The sequence below is a fragment of the Eretmochelys imbricata genome, chromosome 7, assembly GCF_965152235.1.
Source record: "Eretmochelys imbricata isolate rEreImb1 chromosome 7, rEreImb1.hap1, whole genome shotgun sequence".
NCBI lineage: Eukaryota > Metazoa > Chordata > Testudines > Cheloniidae > Eretmochelys > Eretmochelys imbricata.
The window spans coordinates 19,726,376-19,747,760 of NC_135578.1; the positions used below are offsets into that span (position 1 = coordinate 19,726,376).

Here is a 21,385-nt window from a genome sequence, read left to right on the forward strand (position 1 = left end):
GGAAAAGGTGCTAGAGTATTGTTACCATTAAAGAAAAAGCTAATAAATTAATGCTTGGTGTGCCATAGAAAACACTATCTGTAATTCAATGCTCCTGTTAGATTTGGAAGTGTAGTATAATGTGTTAGTACCAACAGGACTCTCCCTCCTATCCCAAGTCTAAATTATAGTCTAGGAATTCATCCAGGTACACATCAAGTTATTAATATTGTATTCGGAATGACTCTGTTGAGTCTGTTCTGTAGTTAGAGTCAGCTGTTAATTGCTTTGCATTGATAATCTATGAATAAGAGAAGAAGGAGCTGCGGATTTCTGTTTGCTTGTATATGAGTGGGTTACGATAGCGGGAATACAGCTTCCAAGACCAACAATTTGACTCTCAAGAAACTTGCCCCTCAAAAAAACCAAGTGCATTTACAGAAGTTGGGGAAGGAGGAAATTGTGTTTAATCTCTTCCATGTCACTGGTTTAATAATATGATATTATTATTGTGATAATAATATGATAAAAAAAAGTGCAAAAGTCAATATAGAAGTTTAGAGGAAATGGTTCTGAAATAAACTCCTAATCAGCAAAAATTATACAGTCCACCACTTCTATAATGCCCAAAGAATCTCCAAATGCTGTGCAAACTATGGCCCAGATTCTCTGATGTGTCCTCCAGGGGAGGAAATGGGGGAGGGGAGGCATTAGGGAGCCAGTTGTATAGGAACTGAATCTATGCTTCCAAGTATGGAAGAGTTCATCTTTCTGGTGCTATTTCTAAGATGAAGGTTTAGCTTCTGCAGAATTTGAATATGTCATGGGAGGTCACATACATACGCTAATTGGGCCAGATGTGTGACACTGTTGTACTAAGGGATAACAGAGATTTGTTCCCAGATAGATGGCAAAGAAAAAGGAATAAACTTTAAAACAAAGAAGTGGAAATGGATTTACACCAAAAATCACATATCCAAACATCCCTGAACTTTGGGATGTTCAGAACGAGATCAGAATTTTGCAAATGGCCTCTATCTGTGGTGCACGTTATCAGGGCAAACCAAAACCCTAGGTCCTAAAACTACCGATCCAATTCTCGTGGCTGGAGTCCATCTCTGCATGAACAGAGAAACCTGCTCGGGTCATATGGCAAAAAATGTTGGGATCAGTCCTGATCCTCTGGAACTCTACGGAGGTTTTAATATTGGCTTCAAGGGGAGCTGGATTAGAGTTTCAGTCTCTTCCCCTAGCACTGCTCACAGTAGTTCTGCTAAAGCAGTTTTCTCCCCTTCAGAAACATAGGAACAGTTTTACCTGCTGCCTATCTCTCTGCTGTACAAACATTAAAAGTTGCAGCGGAGGATTGGTCTCGATCCGTGAGGAGAGTGTCACTGAAATCTGTGCTGTTAAACAGCTTGTGAAAATGCTGGCGTGTTTATGGCCTTGGCGCGCATATCAGAGACATGACTTTTAAACCTGAGCATCAGAGCTTGCCAGATGTGAGCAAAAGTTGACATTCTTGGCTCCAAGGACTCATCTGCTGCAAACAGCTGCTTGCACTTTTTGTCTGAACAAAACATGAAGGTTTCATTTTTAAAAGCTGAAAGACAATGTGGATTTACATGCTGAACACTTGGGGTTCCACTTCTTACCAAAGGCTCTCATTCCTCATGCTGGCAGGGCACCTAGAGAATCCCTAGGACAGCAGGTGACAAGTATGTTGCTGTGGCAGCCCCAAAGGGGTGGATTTCGTGCCTCATAGCTTCTGCCTAAATCCATCCATTTTGTCACCTTTAAAATCACGGGCTTTTAAAATCATGTCTGAAAATAAAACCTTTCTCAAAAGCACTTGTTTGATACTTTAATTCACATCATTCTCCTCTTCCTTTCCATATTGATGCCAGGATGTTTGTCTATTTTGTTCATCTTTTGCATTGTGCATTTTATGAAGTATGAATGATTGTCATCATCATAATTATTATTATTTAGCTTACTGAAGAGACGGGCAAGAGGTGATTAGATGGCAGTATATAATTACCTACACAGGGAAAAGGTGTCTGGTACTAATGGGTTCTTTGTCTAGCAGACAAAGGCATAGCAAGATCCCAAGGCTGGAAATTTAAAGTCAGCGAAGTTCAAACGGGACATAAAATGTGAATTTTTACAGGGAGGGTAAATATGCATTGGAACAGCTTCCCCAGGGATATGATTAGGGCCCTACCAAATTCACGGTCCATTTTGGTGAATTTCACGGCCACAGAATTTTAAAAATCATAAATTTCATGATTTCAGCTATTGAAATCTGGAATTTCACAGTGTTGTAATTGTAGGGATCCTGACCCAGAAAGGAGTTATGGGGGGAGTCACAAGGTTATGGTAGGGGGGGTTGCAGTACTGCTACCTTTACTTCTGAGCTGCTGCTGGTGGTGGCGCTGCCTTCAGAGCTGGGCAGTTAGAGATGGTGGCTGCTGGCCGGGAGCCCGGCTCTGAAGGCAGAACCACGGCCTGCAGCAGCACAGAAGTAAGGAGGACAGGGTACGGTATTGCCACTCTTACTTCTATGCTGCTGCCTGCAGAGCTGGACCCTCAGTCAGCAGCCGCCACTCTCCAGCCACCCGGCTTTGAAGGCAGCAGCGCAGAAGTAAGGGTGGCATGGTCTGGTATTGCTACCTTTACTTCCGTGCTGCTGCTGGCGGGGCACTGCCTTCAGAGCTGGGCACTTGGCCAACAGCTGCCACTCTCTGGCCGCCCAGCTCTGAAGGCAACACAGAAATAAGGGTGGCAATGCCGCAACCCCCCTGTAACTCCCTTTTGGGTCAGGACCCCCAATTTGAGAAACGCTGGTCTCCCCCATGAAATATGTATAGTATAGGGTAAAAGCACACAGAAGACCAGATATCACAGGAGGAGACCAAATATCACGGTCTGTGATGAGTTTTTCATGGCCGTGAATTTGGGAAGACCCTAGATATGATCTATTCCCTGTCCCTTGAAGTCTTTAAATTCAGATTAGAGGCCTCCTAAAAGAAATGCTTCATTTCAGCCACAAGGTATACAGAAGGTCACTGACCTTAAAATCTACATATTATTTATAATAAAATAATAATAATAATTGAATGGTTAGTGTAGAGGCCAGAGTGCCTTGGTAAGAGGAGGAGCATGTGCTTCACAAATAGTATTATTAATATTTTATGTTGGTTTGTGAAGGTATTTCTAAGGCAGTGTTTCAAGGCACTGTACAAACCTGTGGTGCTCTTAATTGTCTCTTTGGGTTAAATTTTGTCTCTTGTGCTTTAGCTAAAGTCAATGGAATTGAGAACATGCATCCAAGGACAGCATTGAGCCCCCGATCAAATTATATAAGATAAAAATGGCTGGTATAATGCAGTATAGAGAACCACAGTGGCCCTGATCATGTTGCCACTCCAATGTAAATCAGGAAGAACTCCACTGGAACCAATGGGAAAGTACTAGTTAGCAATAACTCAAGTGGAACTTGTTCCATTGATATAAAACCAATATATGTAAGATCAGGATCAAGCCCAGTACCTCCTGTATTCTGAACTTGATATTGCTTCTTACTAATGTAAATAGCAAAACTCCTATTGACTTACATGGAAACAGGATTTTGCTCTCTGTGAGCAAATGGCTAGAAGAACAGTTATCTGCAGACTATATTTGCTAGCATCCTGGGGCTCTAATCTCCAGCCACAGGGTGCTAGTAACACACACTGACTTCAATGGGAGCTGCTGAGTGCTCTGCACTTTTGAAGATCAGATAATTTATTTAAGATATCTAAATCTGTATTTAGACACCTACTCTAATAGGATCCTATATTTGAAAATCTTGTCCAACTGAACTGGATTGTGATCTACATGAGAGTAAATCAGGAGTAACTCCTCTGAAGTCAATGGAATTATGCATTAGTAAAAACCTATAACCCACATAAGGGTATGTCTACACAGTAAAAGCTGTACACAGGGTAGCCTGCTCAAACTAGCAGGAATCCGGCTAGCGCAAGCAACAATAGCAGTAAAGACAGCATAACATGGGTTTCAGATCTGGCTAGCAAGCCGAATATATACCCAGGGTCCATGCCAGGCTTCTACGACCTGCACTGAAGCCCACACTGTGGTATCGTCACGGCTGTTGTTACCCACACTGCCTGGTTCAAGCTAGCGCCGGTAGGGTAGCCCATGCACAGCTTCTGCTGTGTAGACATACCCTTAGTGAGTTCAGAATCAGGGTTGTTAACATCAGTGGGAGCAAAATCGGACCTATGATGTCTTCAACTAAGGTTACATACCTGTATACATCCCAGATTGGAAGCAGAGTCCATGAAATTTACAGTGTCCCACTCACTCATTCCTCAATGTGCAATATTAACACACCCACAGCCAAAGAGAAAACAAAGACTTTGGGCTGAATTGTGCACTGGCTTACATCTTGCAAACTATACTGAAGTCAGTGGAGTTGCTCTAGATTTACTCCAGAATAAACAAGAGCAGAATCTAACCCATGGAGCCTAGATCTGGAGCACACCGTGGAGTACTTACCCTCGGCTAAAGGATCTGGTTTTCTGGGATAGTACAGTGGGGTGACACACTCCTCAGCAAACTCACAGAGAAGACAGTACTAATCATCAAATCACAACTCACCCCTTGCTGCATGCTGTCGTTGGCTCGGTCCGTAATTTCAGAGACAATGAGTAAGGCAGCTGAGGGGTGAAGCAACACAGAAAGGCACAATGCACATGAGAGGTTAGAAAAAGCAACCTATATCCCACCTTGTTATAAATACATCTTTTAAAGAAATGCATTGGCTAAGCTGCATTGGCACCTTCAGGGGCAAGCTGCCCTTAATAACTAGGATCCCAAACAGTCCTACTTGCTTTCCACATCGGGTCCCTTCTTTCCTTCCCTTTGTCTCCCTCTTGCTATAATACCATGAGCCAAGCTTGCCCCAGACAAGAAAGCTCATGAGACCATCTTTAAGTGCTTTTGAATTTTACCAAATCATCTTGTGACATATCTTCCAGTAGCAGTTTTTTGTAAGCATGACAGTTTATCTTTAGCTTATGGCTAGTGCTTTAAATGGTGGGCCAAGTTCAGCTCTCAGTTATGTATAAGGTCAATCAGGAGTAACCCAATTCATTTCAATTTAGTTACTCCAGGTTCAGACTGGATGGGCCGAGAACAGTATTTGCTTGATTAATATAACATTAGCCTTGATCCCCCTGTGACCTCATACTACTCCCATTGACTTCAATGGGAGTAGCCCATGAAGATTATTCCAAGCAACTAGAAGACCATATCCTGATAGGTACTGAGCACCTCATTTGTTCTTTATTTTGAACAAGCTGATTTTGATACGTTGTCTCTCAAGTGTACGTGTGCTGGTCAGAGCTCAAGGAACAAGTAAAGACCAAGCCTTCTTGCTGATTCCAGACCTCTGCAGCATCAGCACCAGTGCAAAACAATGGTGAGCTGCAAGTTCATTCTGGGTAATGGCATGCAAATAAACACATCAGGCCATCCCACTTCACTTCAGAAATATCATACCCAGCATGGGTATGCCAAGACTGGACTAGGATTTAGCTGGTGGCTGAGCTCTGGGAATGAACCAAAAAGTTTGAGCTATGCTTATGTTCACTCAGTTCTCTTTCTGTAGGCTCTGCATGCTGGAGCTATAGGAATGCCTCAAATCTTAACCTCCAGACCTTTACTGCTTGTGCTTGTGAAGTAGCAAGGTACTGTCAGAGACTTTGCTCTGCTTTCTGTTCTAGAGCTGGATATGAACCAATCCTTCATCAACCTTGAATTTTGGGGAGGTGGTTTCCAGAATCCCTAAATACAGATCTGGATTAAAATTCTCTGGGTAGCCCAATGTGCTGAGCCCAAACAATTCAGAACTTTGAGTTTTTGAAATATGGGATTGGATCCCAGTTCTGTGGCTCATGCTTGCCTTTATTTATTCACAAGCTGAGGAGGCAAGGTAGGAGGCAGACAACAGCAATCTGACCTCCCTCTCACTTGCCCTGCACATGACCTCAAACCTGCTTTGAAAGGTTGCCTCCTCCTTCTTCTTCACAGTATTAGAAGGTGGGTCAAGTTTCCTTGTTAATGTGACCATAGGCCTCTGACAATGACCAGAAACGACCGGACCGGCCACTGAATTGGAATTTGAATTTCCATTTCTGTGAGAAGACCCTGCCTCAGGCCATTCCACATGAAATACGGAAACAGGACAGAATGCAGCTTTATATTGTGCCTTTCAAACTCATTGTGCCTGAGTCTGATCTTACTTACAGCATTTATACACTGCTATAAACTCATTCACTCCAGTGGAGTTACTCCTGATTTACACTTGTGTAAGAGAACAGTCAGGCCCTTGCAACGTGAGATCACACTGTACAAATGAACACGGCATCACTCTGGCCAATATTTTTTCCTATTAGAAAAATCAGACCTCTTCATTTTTTATCCAGAAGTTTTAGATTTTCTTAGCAGATTTTTTCATAATATAGTTTGGTCATTCTGAATGTATGACTGGTCAGACAGCCTGCTCTGATACCATTGGGAGTTGACGGTCATGCCATAAGTTGTTGTATTAATAATAATTAATATACATGGCCCTGTACAAACACAAAAAGGTATGTTTTTTGGGAATGAAAACAAACATTTCATTTTCATTGAATGAAATGAACTAAGTGAGACAGTTCATTTGAGCAGTGAGACCTCAGATCAGACCTATGCCATTGCAGTCTGGGCTTCATTCACATATTCCTGGGACAGATCTCATTGCTAGTTATTTATAATACTAAATAAAAGTTTCTCTTCTAGCCATTTGAAATTACCTTGTGTGTCTTCATACTCTGCAGAGTCAGGACAAAGGTTATTCAAGTAATCTGTAGGAAACAATCAGATATAGAGCACCCAGTAAATTCCCAGATAATTAAAGAGTTTGGTTTGACTAGCTGAAACACACAAACATAATATCCCATAACCCTTTACTCTTTTATGAAATCACCTATATAGAAAACAAAGGGAGGTCTGGACAGATTTAATTTCCTTCCAAATTTAAACCTGGCTTTTTTTTTTTTTACCAAGTTTTGTTTTTGATATTTTTGGACTCATTCAAATCTGAGATTCAAAGCAAAACATGGCAGGTGTAAAACCTCATAACTGGAACTAACAAAAATGTTTCCCTGTTTCTCAGCCAAGAGAAGCTGCTGAGTGTGACACAGTTTGATAACAAATGATCTTCTGATGAATGTTTTCTATTTTCCCATTTGAAAGCATGGTACTAGATATAATTACTGATTTCCTATATTCATAGGAAAATGGACTATGTGGACATAGTAGTACAATTCAATATTTCTCAACGTTCCAGTGTTCTGGACATAGAGAATTTCAGTAATGATCACTGGAGCTAAATTAAAATTTGAAAATAGATTCTGTAAACTATATATAATAGAAATCTTGCTTAAACGCCAATCTTGCAAACCTTTACTCACTCAAGTAGTTCCATTGGCTTTGGTAGGGCTACTGGTGTGAGTCAGGGTATTTCTCTCTCTCTCTCTGTCTCTCTCTCTCTCTAGTTCCTTATGTGACCCTCATCACTGTAGTATCTGGGTGCTTTTATTTATAAAATCCCAATCCTGAAAACATCTACTCTTTTAAATTAGCTCTTTGATTCATGCAAGCCCCCAAATTTCACATTTGAGAATCAGATCTACATCCCCCCCTTTGCCCCCCCCGTCCTCAGTCTTCCCCGCTCATGTGAGTTCAACTTCTTCCAGACCCTCCCACACCTCTTAACTGTACTGGTCTCTCATCTGGATTCTGGAAGGTTAGGAGGCGTCTGCTATTGTGCCTTTCAATGCCTAATCTGGCAGGGAGGTAATGTGCTGTGTTGGCATGCCGTATTTAGGTTTCCCTTTCCCAGCTGCATGCTCTGCACTTGGCTAGAGACATTTAACTAATGTGGGCAACTCCTTTTGGCGGTAGCACAGTAATTGGCAACCAGTGTTGAGATTAAATACCTTTCCTTATCTGGGTAGAAACAGCTAGTTGTGAACATAAGAGCCGGTGTATTTTATTTTTCACACTGTGCAGAGAAATTGAATGACTGTACCTTAACAAACCCTGCCTGTCCTATCATCCGAGGGCATCTGCTAGCATCCATGACTTCTCTAAACTAGATGAACTGTTGCAGCCACCCATTCATAGAATCATAGAATATCAGGGTTGGAAGGGACCTCAGGAGGTCATCTAGTCCAACCCCCTGCTCAAAGCAGGGCCGATCCCCCATTAAATCATCACAGCCAGGGCTTTGTCAAGCCTGACCTTAAAAACTTCTAAGGAAGGAGATTCCACCACCTCCCTAGGTAACACATTCCAGTGCTTCACCACCCTCCTAGTGAAAAAGTTTTTCCTAATATCCAACCTAAATCTCCCCCACTGCAACCGACCCTTGGGGCACTCCACTTGATACCGGCTGCCAGCTAGACATGGAGCCATTGATCACTACCCGTTGAGCCCAACAATCTAGCCAGCTTTCTATCCATCTTATAGTCCATTCATCCAGCCCATACTTCTTTAACTTGCTGGCAAGAATACTGTGGGAGACAGTGTCAAAAGCTTTGCTAAAGTCAAGGAACAACACGTCCACTGCTTTCCCTTCATCCACAGAACCAGTTATCTCATCATAGAAGGCAATTAGATTAGTGAGGCATGAATTGCCCTTGGTGAATCCATGCTGACTGTTCCTGATCACTTTCCTCTCCTCTAAATGCTTCAGAATTGATTCCTTGAGGACCTGCTCCATGATTTTTCCAGGGACTGAGGTGAGGCTGACTGGCCTGTAGTTCCCAGGATCCTCCTTCTTCCCTTTTTTAAAGATGGGCACTACATTAGCCTTTTTCCAGTGTTTAGAATGTCTTGCAATGTCTATACAATACCTTGTATCTGCATGCAACAGCCATCCTCGGTGATTTACAAGCATTGGTTATACCAGTTGGCTGCAATGCCCGGAACAAAGACTATCTCATGTTTGCGTGAACCAGTGCTATCTACAGTAGATATCTACAATACTATCTACAATAGTTTCTCCCAAGTGTGAATGGGAAGCCACAAGCATTGCGGCTGCACTGCTTCTTTTAACTTTGTCTGACAATGCAGTTCCTTGTGTTTGATAACTGCCCTAAAACTCTCAGCAATAGTGCTGGCTCCCATAGGATTAAGTGCACCTGAAGTCCCAGAATATACTGTGGTGGTAAGGGGCACTATGTGTGTGGACACACTAAATCCATTCTATCAGAATAGTGTTGCTGTATGGATGCACTAAACCTCTATAAGGACAAAGCAAGACAGCTAAATGTCACACGCAACTGCTGTTTCTTGAAAGGCTCCCTTGCCTAGTGTAGATATACCCAGAGAGGGAAGCAGGTCAGTCCAAAATATCCTCCTACTGGTATGTAGTGCTCACTTGAGTCACTGTTACTAAAAAAGCAGAAACAGCTGTGAAAAATGAGTTGCATCTTTGATCAATGTGTTTGGAGCAAGATGAAACTGCTGCTAATCTGTGCTGTGAATATAATTTCAGACAATCCCTTTGTTCTGGTGCATTTATAGGAGTCCCTCTAATATGCTCTTCCTTTTATCAGCTGTTGAGTATGGGACGGATTTACTGTTTCCTTCTCCCTGTCCCACACTTAGGTCATCTCCCATCTTTTCCCACCCAGACACATACATACACCCAATATGGTTCTTTATCTTTACATCTAATGATCTCTGGTTTCCTGTGATTCCATCTGATGCACTGACCTTCCACCACTTCTGCTGTGCTGTTACATTTCACCACTTCCCTCACCAACTAATTCACTGCTGTTCCCTTATAGGAAGCCTCAATATCCTAATCCAGCGCACTGAGTGTTCAGGACATGGTGCTGGGTCCTATCCCTGTATGAAAGGCTGCTCCTCCCACAAACTGCAGCTTTGGCTGGAGTGGATTAGCAGTGGGCAGGATGAGAAGGAGCAGCCACAAGGAGCCAGAACCTCAGGGGACATTCTTGAGGAGAAAAAGAGCATTCTACAGAGTGTGACATATGTCAGGGATAGGGGGGAGCATAAAGAGAGATTTTGTGGTGTGGCAAAGTTTAGAGTGGAGTTTTTCCAGAGTTCAGAGGTGTTGGCTCCAGGATTTTGGTTTGGGATCATCTCTAGCTTTAAGTGACCCAGGTATGGGCTAAGCTATGAATGGCATCATAAGTAAAATCAAACATATTGCTTACAACAAGTGTCTGGGCATGCTTCCTTCCCTATCCATGGATACCAATATGGGTAAATCCAGGAAAATGAGGCTTACAAGAGTCTGACTTTGCACACTCCAATCCTACAGTTACACTTCAGCATGATCTCACCAAATAGGGGTCTTTCTCCCTTCACAATGCCCATAGCTGCTATTAACCCCCAGTGGCCTGTCCAGTGTGCAGTTCAATCATTCTCCAGACCTAGATAAACATTTGTAGCTCAGGCATATCTCTATTAATACATGGTAATTTCTCTATTATATATTAAACACATTGTTCCTCCCCGGAGATTCCAGCCCATTGTTCTGATCGCATTCTGTCCTCCCCAACCCTGGCCTGCCATCGACATGGAAAGACGTGTCTTTGCTATAGCAAGTTTAGAAGTGCTTTAATATTGCTGACCTGTGAGTAGCACGCGGTACTGGAATATGCGCTGTACCACTTTCAAAAACTGGTGTTTCACATTCAGGGGGCTGCTGCCAGGATTCTGCTGTCCTCAAGAGAAGGGGAAAAACAGAACAGTCAGTGCTCTGTAGTCTGAGTCCTGGATTATGACCTCACATGCCTATTGCACCCCCTGGGGAATCTGCCGTGGTGACTACATACACAAGTGCTACTGAGCTGTTTCCCATTTATTTGCCTAGCTGCATATATATCAGAGCTTAGATCTTCATCTTCATCTCTATAAAGAACCAATACAGGAAAATTTATCATTTGATAGCACCATTCATATTCAATATCACAAAATAGTTCAGGCCGAGATGGAGGAAATAAGAAAAAGAGAGGCAGAGAACCAATCAGAAGCTAAGGTCAGAAGAGAGATTTTAGAATGATATCCAAGGAGCCAAAGCAATCAAATCAGCATGAAGCTTGCTGGGTTCGCATAAGCCTTTTTGCTATTTTTCAAATTTTATATCCATTGGGTTTCACTTTAAGTAACAGGCTTGTGTGGGCCAAATACAGCAAAATACCCCAATGAGACTGAATTAGGGAAGCTGATCCTCCAAACACCTTGCCAAAGTCCTCCAACAAAAAACAAAACAAAACAAAAATCAACAACTCCTCAGTTGGTTTGATTTCCATGTCCAACTCCCCAAACTAGCTGAGTTTCATATGGCTTCAGCTTTCGTTGTTCAATGTTTGCACAGCTCTAGCAGTGACTTGGAAAGAGAGGAAGGGGGACAATGTTAATAGCGATAGGAATATGACCTAATCAAAGAAGGCAGACAGAAGAAGGTCTGGTTTCAGAGAGCAATGATGCTTTATGTTATTGCTATATTTAGCTGCTGGCGATGAGCACTCTGGAAATACGGTAGTATAGATGGAGAGAGAGATATGACACTTTAATGTCTTTGTCACAGGGTGACACTGGCCCTTTAAGAGGAAGAGGCCAGTGCACCTGACTCCCCAGGTAGGCTTAAAAGAGGGCAGCTGGGCCCTAGAGGGAGGAGGTCCTTGAAGAAAGATAGGAAGGGGCAGGTGAGAACTCCTTGAGCAGAGAATAGACAGAAGGAGCTGTAGAGAGTTGCTTGGGGAAACCTGCAGCAATCAGAAAGCTCCTCAGGTCCTCACTGGAAAGAGGGAGGAATTGCCAGGTAGCTAGCAGAGAGAGTTGCCTGCTGGCTTTCCTGAGCCAGAGAGCTCTGGCCAGAGAAGGCTGGGGGGGACTGAAGGCAGAGAGCAGCAGAGGGAGATGCCTGCTAGCTGTGTGAGCCAGAGAGCTGAATCTGGAGGATCAGAGAGGGCTGGAGGCTGGGGTGAGGGCTCTCACTTTGTGGGGAGAGATGCTGGAGCTGCAGAGAGCCTGAGCATGGTGAGAAATGCCAGGGCTGTATGTTGGTGGACCTGGTTTTTTTTATAGCTTATATGCATGGGGTTTTCTTTTGTAATAAATTAACCCAGTAAGGGCTATTTATTCTCAGAAAGACAGCTTGGACTATTTCTGGAACCCTTCAAGGGGAAAATGAGGCTGGCATACTGGTTGTGCTGATGCCAGAGGGTGCCACAGATGGGGAACACTTTCTGACAGTCTTATAGATTCAAAATGCTGTGTAAACAGTAGCTTATCAGACCTCACCACACCTCTCTGAAGAGGGTAATTATTAGCATCTTCAGAAACTGAACTGCAATCAGGTTAATACATGACTTGCCCAAGGTTACACGCTGACCCAGTGGGAAAGACAGGATCAGAACTCTTGTGTTCTTGGCACCTAATGTTGTGTTCAGTCTACTAGCTCTGCCCACCATCCCATGCTACAGCAAGTTCTAGATAAATGGACATGTACAGATGAGGGATCAACCTTTCTCTTAACTGTGGGGAGACACGGGAAAGGATCAGCACATAGCACTGGCCACCCAGCAGGCAATCAACCTTTAAGATATGCATGTTGTCTGCAATTAAGAATCATTCCATCTATCAGCAAAAGGGGAGCATGTCATTCTAAATAACCTTTAAAGCATGTCGCATATAAATTAAGCTCTTTTGAGTCTATCACTGTAAGACACATTTTCTAATCCTTTAGTCATTCTTGTGGCTCTTCTCTGAACCCTCTCCAATTTATCAGTATGCTTCTTGAATTGTGGGCACCAGAACTGGACAAGTATTCCAGCAGTGGTTGAACCAATGCCAAATAGAGGTAAAATAACCTCTGCGCTCCAACTTGAGATTCCCCTGTTTATGCTTCCTAGGATTGCATTAGCTCTTTTGGCCACTGGGAGCTCATATTAAGCCAATTACTCACCATGCCCCCCAGATCTTTCTCAGAATCACTGCTTCCCAGGCTAGAGTCCCTCATTCTGTAAATATGGCCTGCATTCTTTGTTTTTAGTTGCATATGTTTACATTTAGCTGTATTAAAACACACATTGTTTGCTTGTGCCCAGTTTATCCTTTGAATCAGTGACCTGTCCTCTTCATTATTTACCACTCCCCTAATTTTTGTGTCATCTGCAAACTTTATCAGTGAGGATTTTATGTTTTCTTCCAGGTCATTGATAAAAATGTTAAAAAGCATAGAACCAAGAACCGATCTCTGAGGGACCCCACTGGAAACACACCTGCTCAATGATGATTCCCCTTTTACAATGACATTCTGAGACCAATCAGTTAGCCAGCTTTTAATCCACTTAATGTGTGCCATGTTCATTTTATATTGTTCTAGTTTTTTTAATCAAAATGTTGTGCGGTACCAAATCAAATGCTTTACAGAAGTCTAAGTATATTATGTTAACACTATTACCTTTATCAACCAAACCTGTAATCTCATCAAAAAAAGATAACAAGTTACTTTGACAGGATCTATTTTCCATAAACCCATGTTAATTTGCATTAATTACATTACCCTCCTTTAATTCTTTATTAATCGAATTATATATCAGCTGCTCCATCATCTTGCCTGGGATTTATGTCGGACTGGCAGGCTTATAATTACCCAGGTCATTCCATTTACCCTTTTTAAAAATTGGCAGAACATTAGTTTTTTCCCAATCTTCTGGAACTTCCCCAGTGCTCCAAGACTTATTGAAAATCAACATTAATGGTCCAGCAATCTTTCAACCGAGGAAACCTGGTCAAGTGCACCGATGTATCTAGGCCAGGGGTGGGCAAACTACTGCCCATGTCCGGATCCAGCCCATGAGATGTTTTAAGCCGGCCTGTGAGCCACACCATGCGGCTCAGCCCCGCTCCAGCTGGGGCGCTGGGTCGGGGCCACACCACATGGCTCAGCCCCGCCCCAGTGCTCCAGCCAGGGCGCTGGGTTGGGGGTCGCTTCGGCTGGGGCACTGGACCATGCGGCTTGGCCCCGCTCCGGCACTCCAGCCAGGGCGCTGGGTCAGTCCCTGCTCCGGCCAGGGCACTGGGTTGAGGCCACACCGTGCAGCTCCCAGAAGCTGTGGCATGGCCCCACTCTGGCTCCTACATGCTCCAATGGGAGCTGCAGGGGCGGTGCCTGTGGATGGGGCAGTGTGCAGAGCCACCGGGCTGCCCTTGGCATAGGAGCCAGAGATGGGACATGCCACTGCTTTCATGCCTGCATCCCCTGAGCCTCTCCCCATGCCCCAACCCCTTGCCCCAGCCCTGATCCCCCTCCCGCCCTCTGAACCCCTCGGTCCCAGCCCAGAGCACCCTCCTACACCCCAAACCTCTCACCCCCAGTCCCACCCCAGAGCCTGCACCCCAACCCCAATTTTGTGAGCATTCATGGCCTGCCATACAATTTCTATTCCCCGATTTGGCCCTTAGGCCAAAAAGTTTGCCCACCCCTGATCTAGGCCAACTCTAAAGGTTCATAAGGATCATCTGGCATTGAAGGGCTGTTTAATGGCTTGGGATAACTCAGGCTGCCTTGGTTCTGGCTAGAATTTCAGAAATAAGATCACCACCTCTCTCCCCTGTAATTTCACTCTTAAAACCCACCACAGAGGTGCAAATATTTCTGCACCTATTTTGCAATTGCTACCCCAATCCAATCAAAAAAATCCTGTTTTTTGAAAAATTGGCCCTTAGCACCTAAAGTAGTGAAAACTGCAAACAGCTGTGCCAGCTTAAAAATCGGGGGAGGGGGGAACCCTAACCTTTCTTCCTTTCTTTTTTAAATGCATCATTAATTTTACGATTATTTACTCCTTTCTTTACACAGTTGTGAGTGAACAGAAACCCCAGGATAGCAAAAGCACAGTTCGCTCCTGAGCTTGGATTTATGACTCAAATCAAAATCCTATTAACTCTGATTGTAGCTGAACTTCAAAGCAACACACTGACGAAAAGCATTAACACTGGAGCCCTTATCCCTTGCTGTGTACCAGGGGCCAAGGTGCACCTCTGAGATTGCTCTGCCTCAGGGGCATTGGGCGGACGGCAAAGGGGACAGTCAGAATCATTTGGAAAACACCAAAGGCAGTTTGAGAAGAAAACAATTTAACTGATTGATGCCCTAGACCAGAGATTCTCAAACTGTGATCTGTGGACCACCAGTGGTCCACAAGCTCCATTCAGGTGGTCCGCGGATAGTTCCCTCTAAGGTGCACGCCTGGGCGGTAGCACACAAGAGAATGAAGGGCCACCCACCTAATTAGTGGAGCCCTGCACGCGTGGCTCCACTAATTAGGTGCCTGGGCCGTGGAGACAACGCACGGGTAAGGTGAGGTGGTGGCCTTGGGAGGAATGGGGGAGTAGGTGGGAGGGGGCAGTGGGATTAGAAGAGGGGGTGGGGGGAATTTGGGATGTGCAGGACTGCAGCAGCCAGAGAAAGAGGCGACTTTCCCCAGCTCCTGGGCTGTGGCTGCTGTGGAGAGACGGCCCTCCTTCCCAGCCTCAGGTCTGTGGCTGCTGTGGTGGGGGAGAGACCCCCTGCCTTCCCAGCCCCAGCTCGGGGGCTGCCGCGGCCAGGGAGAGAGGGAGAGACCCCCCCCTCCTTCCCAGCCCCAGTTTGGGCGCTGCTGTGGCAGGGGAGAGAGGGCATATCCATCACATTAGAAACTATCAGAGGCTTGTTCACCTGCACATCTACCAATGTGATATATGCCATCATGTGCTAGCAATGCCCCTCTGCCATGTACATTGGTCAAACTGGACAGTCTCTACGTAAAAGAATAAATGGACACAAATCAGATGTCAAGAATTATAACATTCATAAACCAGTCGGAGAACACTTCAATCTCTCTGGTCACGCGATTACAGACATGAAAGTTGTGATATTACAACAGAAAAACTTCAAATCCAGACTCCAGCGAGAGACTGCTGAATTGGAATTCATTTGCAAATTGGATACTATTAACTTAGGCTTGAATAGAGACTGGTAGTGGCTAAGTCATTATGCAAGGTAACCTATTTCCCCTTGTTTTCCTAATCCTACCCCCCCCCCCCACGTTCTTGTTAAACCCTGAATTTGTGCTGCAAATGGCCCACCTTGATTATCATACACATTGTAAGGAGAATGATCACTTTAGATAAGCTATTACCAACAGGAGAGTGGGTTTGTGTGGGGGTGGGGTGGGGTGGGGAGAAAACCTGGATTTGTGCTAGAAATGGCCCACCTTGATTATCATACACATTGTAAGGAGAGTGATCACTTTACATAAGCTATTACCAGCAGGAGAGTGGGGTGGGAGGAGAGAAAGCCTTTTGTAGTGATAAACATTCATTTTTTCATGATGTGTGTATAAAAACAAACCTCTTCTGTATTTTCCACAGTATGCATCCAATGAAGTGAGCTGTAGCTCATGAAAGCTTATGCTCAAATAAATTGGTTAGTCTCTAAGGTGCCACAAGTACTCCTTTTCTTTTTATTAGAAATGTAAAGCTACTGATATTAAAATACAAGTTGTGTGCTTTTATTTGTAGAACAACAAAAACATTAATTATTATTAAGGTTTTTTTATATAGCGCTTTTATCCAAAGTGTATTACAATAGTTAGCTAACAGTACAAACAGCATTTGGAAAGATCATTAAGTGGTCCTCCAAGACTCTCAGCAATTTTCAAGTGGTCCACGAAAAAAAAGGTTTGAGAACCACTGCCCTAGACAACATGAAGGGGATTAAGGGCCCAATCCGGCAAAGTGCTGACCAACTTCTGGGTGATACGTAGCGCCCTCAACCCCGAACATTAAAGTCAAGGGGAGCCAGGCCTGCAGCAGAATCAACATCGGGCCCTAAGCTCTGAGCTGATGAGCTAGAAGGGTAATAAATCTTAGGTGCTCATATTTCTAAGAATGAGATAAGAAGGGTCTGAATGTTACTCCTTTTTCTGGATGAGCTTTCTGTTCAATTTTAGGGCCAAATCCTGCTTATCTTACTCATAGGAAAGCCCCACTGGCTTCTTTGTAAGTAGGATTTGGTCCTCAGTTTGTATCAGGAAGACAAGAAGGTGCAGGGTAGGTTGGCTGAGCATGACAAGGAGCACAGTGGTTGTCAATAAAAAGCCTGCATTTGCCAAGTTTCTGCCCAGTGGAGTGTGAGATTCCAGCCCTCCCCTCTGCTTAGAACAGGAAATTACATCAGTGACCATGAGGTATCTGTTGGCAAATGTTGACTTTCAAATGGCTCTTGCAATGATTTATTGCTATTAAAATGTCAGACACGCTGCAGAGGAAGACACGATCCGTACCTCATGGAGCTGATATTCTAAATAACCTTTAACGTATCAGAGCCTATTTATCCTCACAGCCTCCCTATCACCTAAATGTTGTTTATTCCCTTTTTTACAGATGGCGAAAATGAGAGAGAGAGGCCTTATATCAATGGGCAAAAAAGGGTATCCTTTTCAATTGTATAAGCTCAGTCAGGTTAGCTTACCTTGATTGAAAAGCCCCATCAAGATACAGGATAACACATCAGCTGGCTGTATTGTAGGTAGGCTGGCCACCTTTTAGACCTTATGGCTTCAGAGGCACTAGTCTGCATCTTGGTGAGCTTTTCAATCTGTTCTGTATAGGTTCTTATACCACGATTATCATCACAGTATGTTAATTGTGTGAAGCCAGCTGAGCTAAACATAATTAAAAAACACGCTTTTTGCCCATCAGGACAAGGCCAGAAAGGTTACTTGACTCACTCAAGACCACACAGTGAGCTGGTGGCAGGGATGGGAAGAGAGCCTAGAAGTTCTGACTTCCAAATTTCTCTGGTCTTGTCAGTGGATTTTTTGCATGCCTTTTTTCCTGTTATTGTTTCCCTGCCACGGCACGCCCTATTGGTTATTATGAAGGCATGCTGGCTTCATAGGGTAGCAGGACAGACCGATAAGTAGGGGTGGCAGCAGAAGGAGGCTTTTTAAGATGCAGTTTTAAAGGGAAGGAGGAGAAGAGAGACGGAGGGGCAGAGAAGAGGAGGGATGATGATAATAATGTATATCTTATTATACAATTATATATTATAACATTTATACAGCTTAAAGGGCTTTAAATATGCTAATTAATGAAAGGGGAGAGAAAAACAGGGCTGAGCTGGATTCCCCCAATACACACATGAGCAAACATACTCATATATCCATGCACGTACACACATGCAAATCCACATGCGTGCGCGCACACAGACATTTCACTCCATGTGTCTCTCCAGAGGGTGTTCTGCAAGTGATCATTAAGATTCTTCCTCCACACCCTGTCTGAAGGCTCGTGAAGTTGCAGGCGGGAATATCTTTGAGAAAGCAATGCGGAGCAACCATAAATTAATGCAAATAGAGAAGTGAGAGGGGCCTCACCTCAAATGCCTGGATGACAGTAGCCAGCTGGGAAGATTTAAGGCAGGTTTCATCGAGCAAAGCCAAATTCCTGTCAAACTGCATAATGTATGCTGTGTGGTGTTTGAACCTTGATTCTCTTGAGAGAAAAACATCGGCCACTTTTTGGTGTTCCTCCCTAAAGCCACAGAAAGAGAAGAACAAGCCAATAAGTAACAAAAAATGCCCCACTTCATTCTGGTTACACAAATTCTATTAATCAGCCCCATACCTGCTAATGCCATTAGGAGATCTAAGTTAAGGCCTGGGTTTAACTGTCAGGAAATGGACAACACTGCACCAAAGTGCTGGGCAACAGAATGGGCTGTGGAAGAATGGGCCTTGTCTGGGGCCAGTCCCCTTTCTGTAACTCTACCTACCGCAGCTATATATGTACATGCTGGGCAGAATGTCCTCTTTATGGGCTCACATAGCTCACATTTCTCCAAGCAAGCTTTCCAGTTCCACCAGAGTGAACGAGAACCTTTGCTCTGAGTGCTGGTGTTAGTGTGAGAATAGCTCCATCGTTGGATCCCCTTCACTCACAGCTCCCTCTCCTTACCCATGTTACAATTCCTCATCTGGGCACACAATTTAATTATTTACCGAAGGTGAATTATCTACAGGAGACAGAGCCAGCCAAAAAGGGCCGTAACAGAGGGTACAGGGCTGCTAATGAACAGAGGCCAAGGAGACGTCAGGGTAATGGAGATTGTGGGGCTGGTTTTAAACAGTGGCCTCGTGAATTTCAGAATGATCGAGAATACAGCAGAGGGACTGGCCAGCAGCCCTGGGAGTAACAGAGAATGCAGTGCCAGATGTGGGGAGGGGTACTGGGGATTCAGGGGCCTGCTTAGTATTTAAAGTCTAAAGCCAGTGCACATTTTCAGATTTTTCACTGCACATTTATTTTAGGCCCCTGGAACATCTACAGCAGCAAAAAGGATCGGGAACCCACCTTTCTTAATAGCATATTTAGCATAACCATTTACAGAATTGTTTTCAACCTCACTGTTGTTTACAACAATTCCCTTGGAAGATGGAAACCCACATATGATATCCCCTTAACTTTTCCTCTGTTGTGCACTCTGATTTCTTGCTGTAGAGCTGTTCAGGAGTGCTGCCTGCACTGTGCATATAGGCTTGTTACTATTATTTATTTATAATCTATTTTGTGGACGCCCTGGGATAGAGTGGTCTGTCATTGAAGGTGACTGCTGATTGGCTGGAGTTCAGTGGGGGTGGAGTTAAGGAGCTATAAAGCTTGCCCCAGTTTCTGAAAGAGTCAGATTAGCCAGGGAGTTTGGATTAGACAGAGGACTTCTGTGGATTTCATTGATTTAGCCAGTTTGGGAGTGAAGTTAGTCTGACTTAGTCAGAGGCTTGTCCCAGCTAGTTGATACATTTTAGTTTGGAAGCATGGCTCAGACAGGGACCTATCCAGCTTAAAAGATTTGCTCTAGCACTGAAAGACTTTGTCTAGGCAAGACAGAGACGTGCTTTATCCTGGTAAGATTTAGTCCAGCTAGGACAGTTTGGTTTAGGCAGAGACCCTCAGCAACCCTGAAAGATTGTGTTTAGCCTGAAAGCTCACCCCAGCAAAGGCTTGTTCAAACTCTGAGTGGGTTTCTTTTATCCGGGAGCTATAATATTAGGAAGTTGCCATGAGAATTGCTCTAATTTATTTCAATTTCTATGAGATCTAAAATTTAAGAAAAGATATTTTCCTATATTTTTTAATGCCTCTGAGGGTTTTTTTCTGCCTGTTCCCCCTTCCTGGTATTTGAGTCTATCACAGTCCATACACATTAGACTGTTTTTTGACAATCATCTAGGGGACTCAACCAGATTGGGGCCCCAGTGGGCTAGGCACTGTACAAACAGATAGCAAATGACAGTTCACGTGAGATGGGCTGCACACACGCTGATTTATGGGGCTGCTTAGGAGTATGGGGCTGTATACAATGGTTTATCATTGTAGGGTAGCGCAGGAGCACTGAGATGTTTGTATTTTTTTGGTAGGTAAAATAACAATACAGAAATATGGCATAGACAAGAAAATTCAGTCTCCCAACCTTACAGTGTCCCTGTAAGTTTACCTCCCTCAACATAAGAACACAAGAATGGCCATACTGGGTCAGACCAAAGGTCCATCCAGCCCAGTATCCTGTCTGAGGACAGTGGCCAATGCCAGGTGCCCCAGAGGGAGTGAACCTAACAGGTAATGATCAAGTGATCTCTCTCCTGCCATCCATCTCCACCCTCTGACAGAGGTTAGGGACACCATTCCTTACCCATCCTGGTCAACCTATATGTAAACCCTATTAAAGATGTTTAGCATCTTTTCTTTCTTCTGTTTGAATCTTAACCCTGTTGCCCATGGTTCCTGGAATAAAGGAAAATAAAAATATTTTGAATATATTGAGGATGAGATGAAGCCATTAAGTTGTCACTTACCAATTGAGGACTCTTTCCTCCAGCTCTCCCAGTATCTCCTGGTGTAGTTTGTAGATTTCAGGGATCTCACTCAAGCCCTGCTTGAGCTTCACCTCCTCCCTCTCATTTTCATCCTCATCCCCCAGCACTTTCAAGACCTCTTCATGGAAATCCTGTGAATACATCACCAGTTACACAGGGGCTAAGGCAACAGATCAAAGGCTCCTTATCGCATTTAAACCATTACTATTTTTCCTTTAAATTCCAAAATTCATTTACAAACAGTCAGGAAACTTTATGGGAATTACAAGATACACTATAAATACTGTACTAGCATATCGTGGGCAAAAAAGGAAGGAGAACATAGGATGCATTTTCTTTCACCCATTAGTTTCACAATTACTGTAAATTCCAGGTTAAAGTCCACATACTGA

General features: G+C 43.9%; 1 protein-coding gene and 1 long non-coding RNA gene across 2 annotated transcripts in view; one reads left to right on the plus strand and one right to left on the minus strand.

The window, feature by feature from the left end:
• Positions 1-17,839, plus strand: part of LOC144268330 (uncharacterized) — a 63,180-nt gene extending 45,341 nt beyond the window's left edge. Inside the window, exon 3 of the long non-coding RNA XR_013346729.1 lies at positions 17,503-17,839. This is a non-coding gene — a long non-coding RNA (uncharacterized LOC144268330). The remainder of the gene's footprint in view (positions 1-17,502) is intronic.
• Positions 1-21,385, minus strand: part of FGD5 (FYVE, RhoGEF and PH domain containing 5) — a 141,126-nt gene that overhangs the window by 32,887 nt on the left and 86,854 nt on the right. The window contains exons 5-9 of the mRNA XM_077823061.1: positions 20,973-21,124; positions 18,498-18,654; positions 10,698-10,785; positions 6,840-6,890; positions 4,642-4,700 (exon numbers count right to left, since the gene is read on the minus strand). Of these exons, the coding sequence (XP_077679187.1) occupies positions 4,642-4,700; positions 6,840-6,890; positions 10,698-10,785; positions 18,498-18,654; positions 20,973-21,124 (507 nt within the window). The remainder of the gene's footprint in view (positions 1-4,641; positions 4,701-6,839; positions 6,891-10,697; positions 10,786-18,497; positions 18,655-20,972; positions 21,125-21,385) is intronic.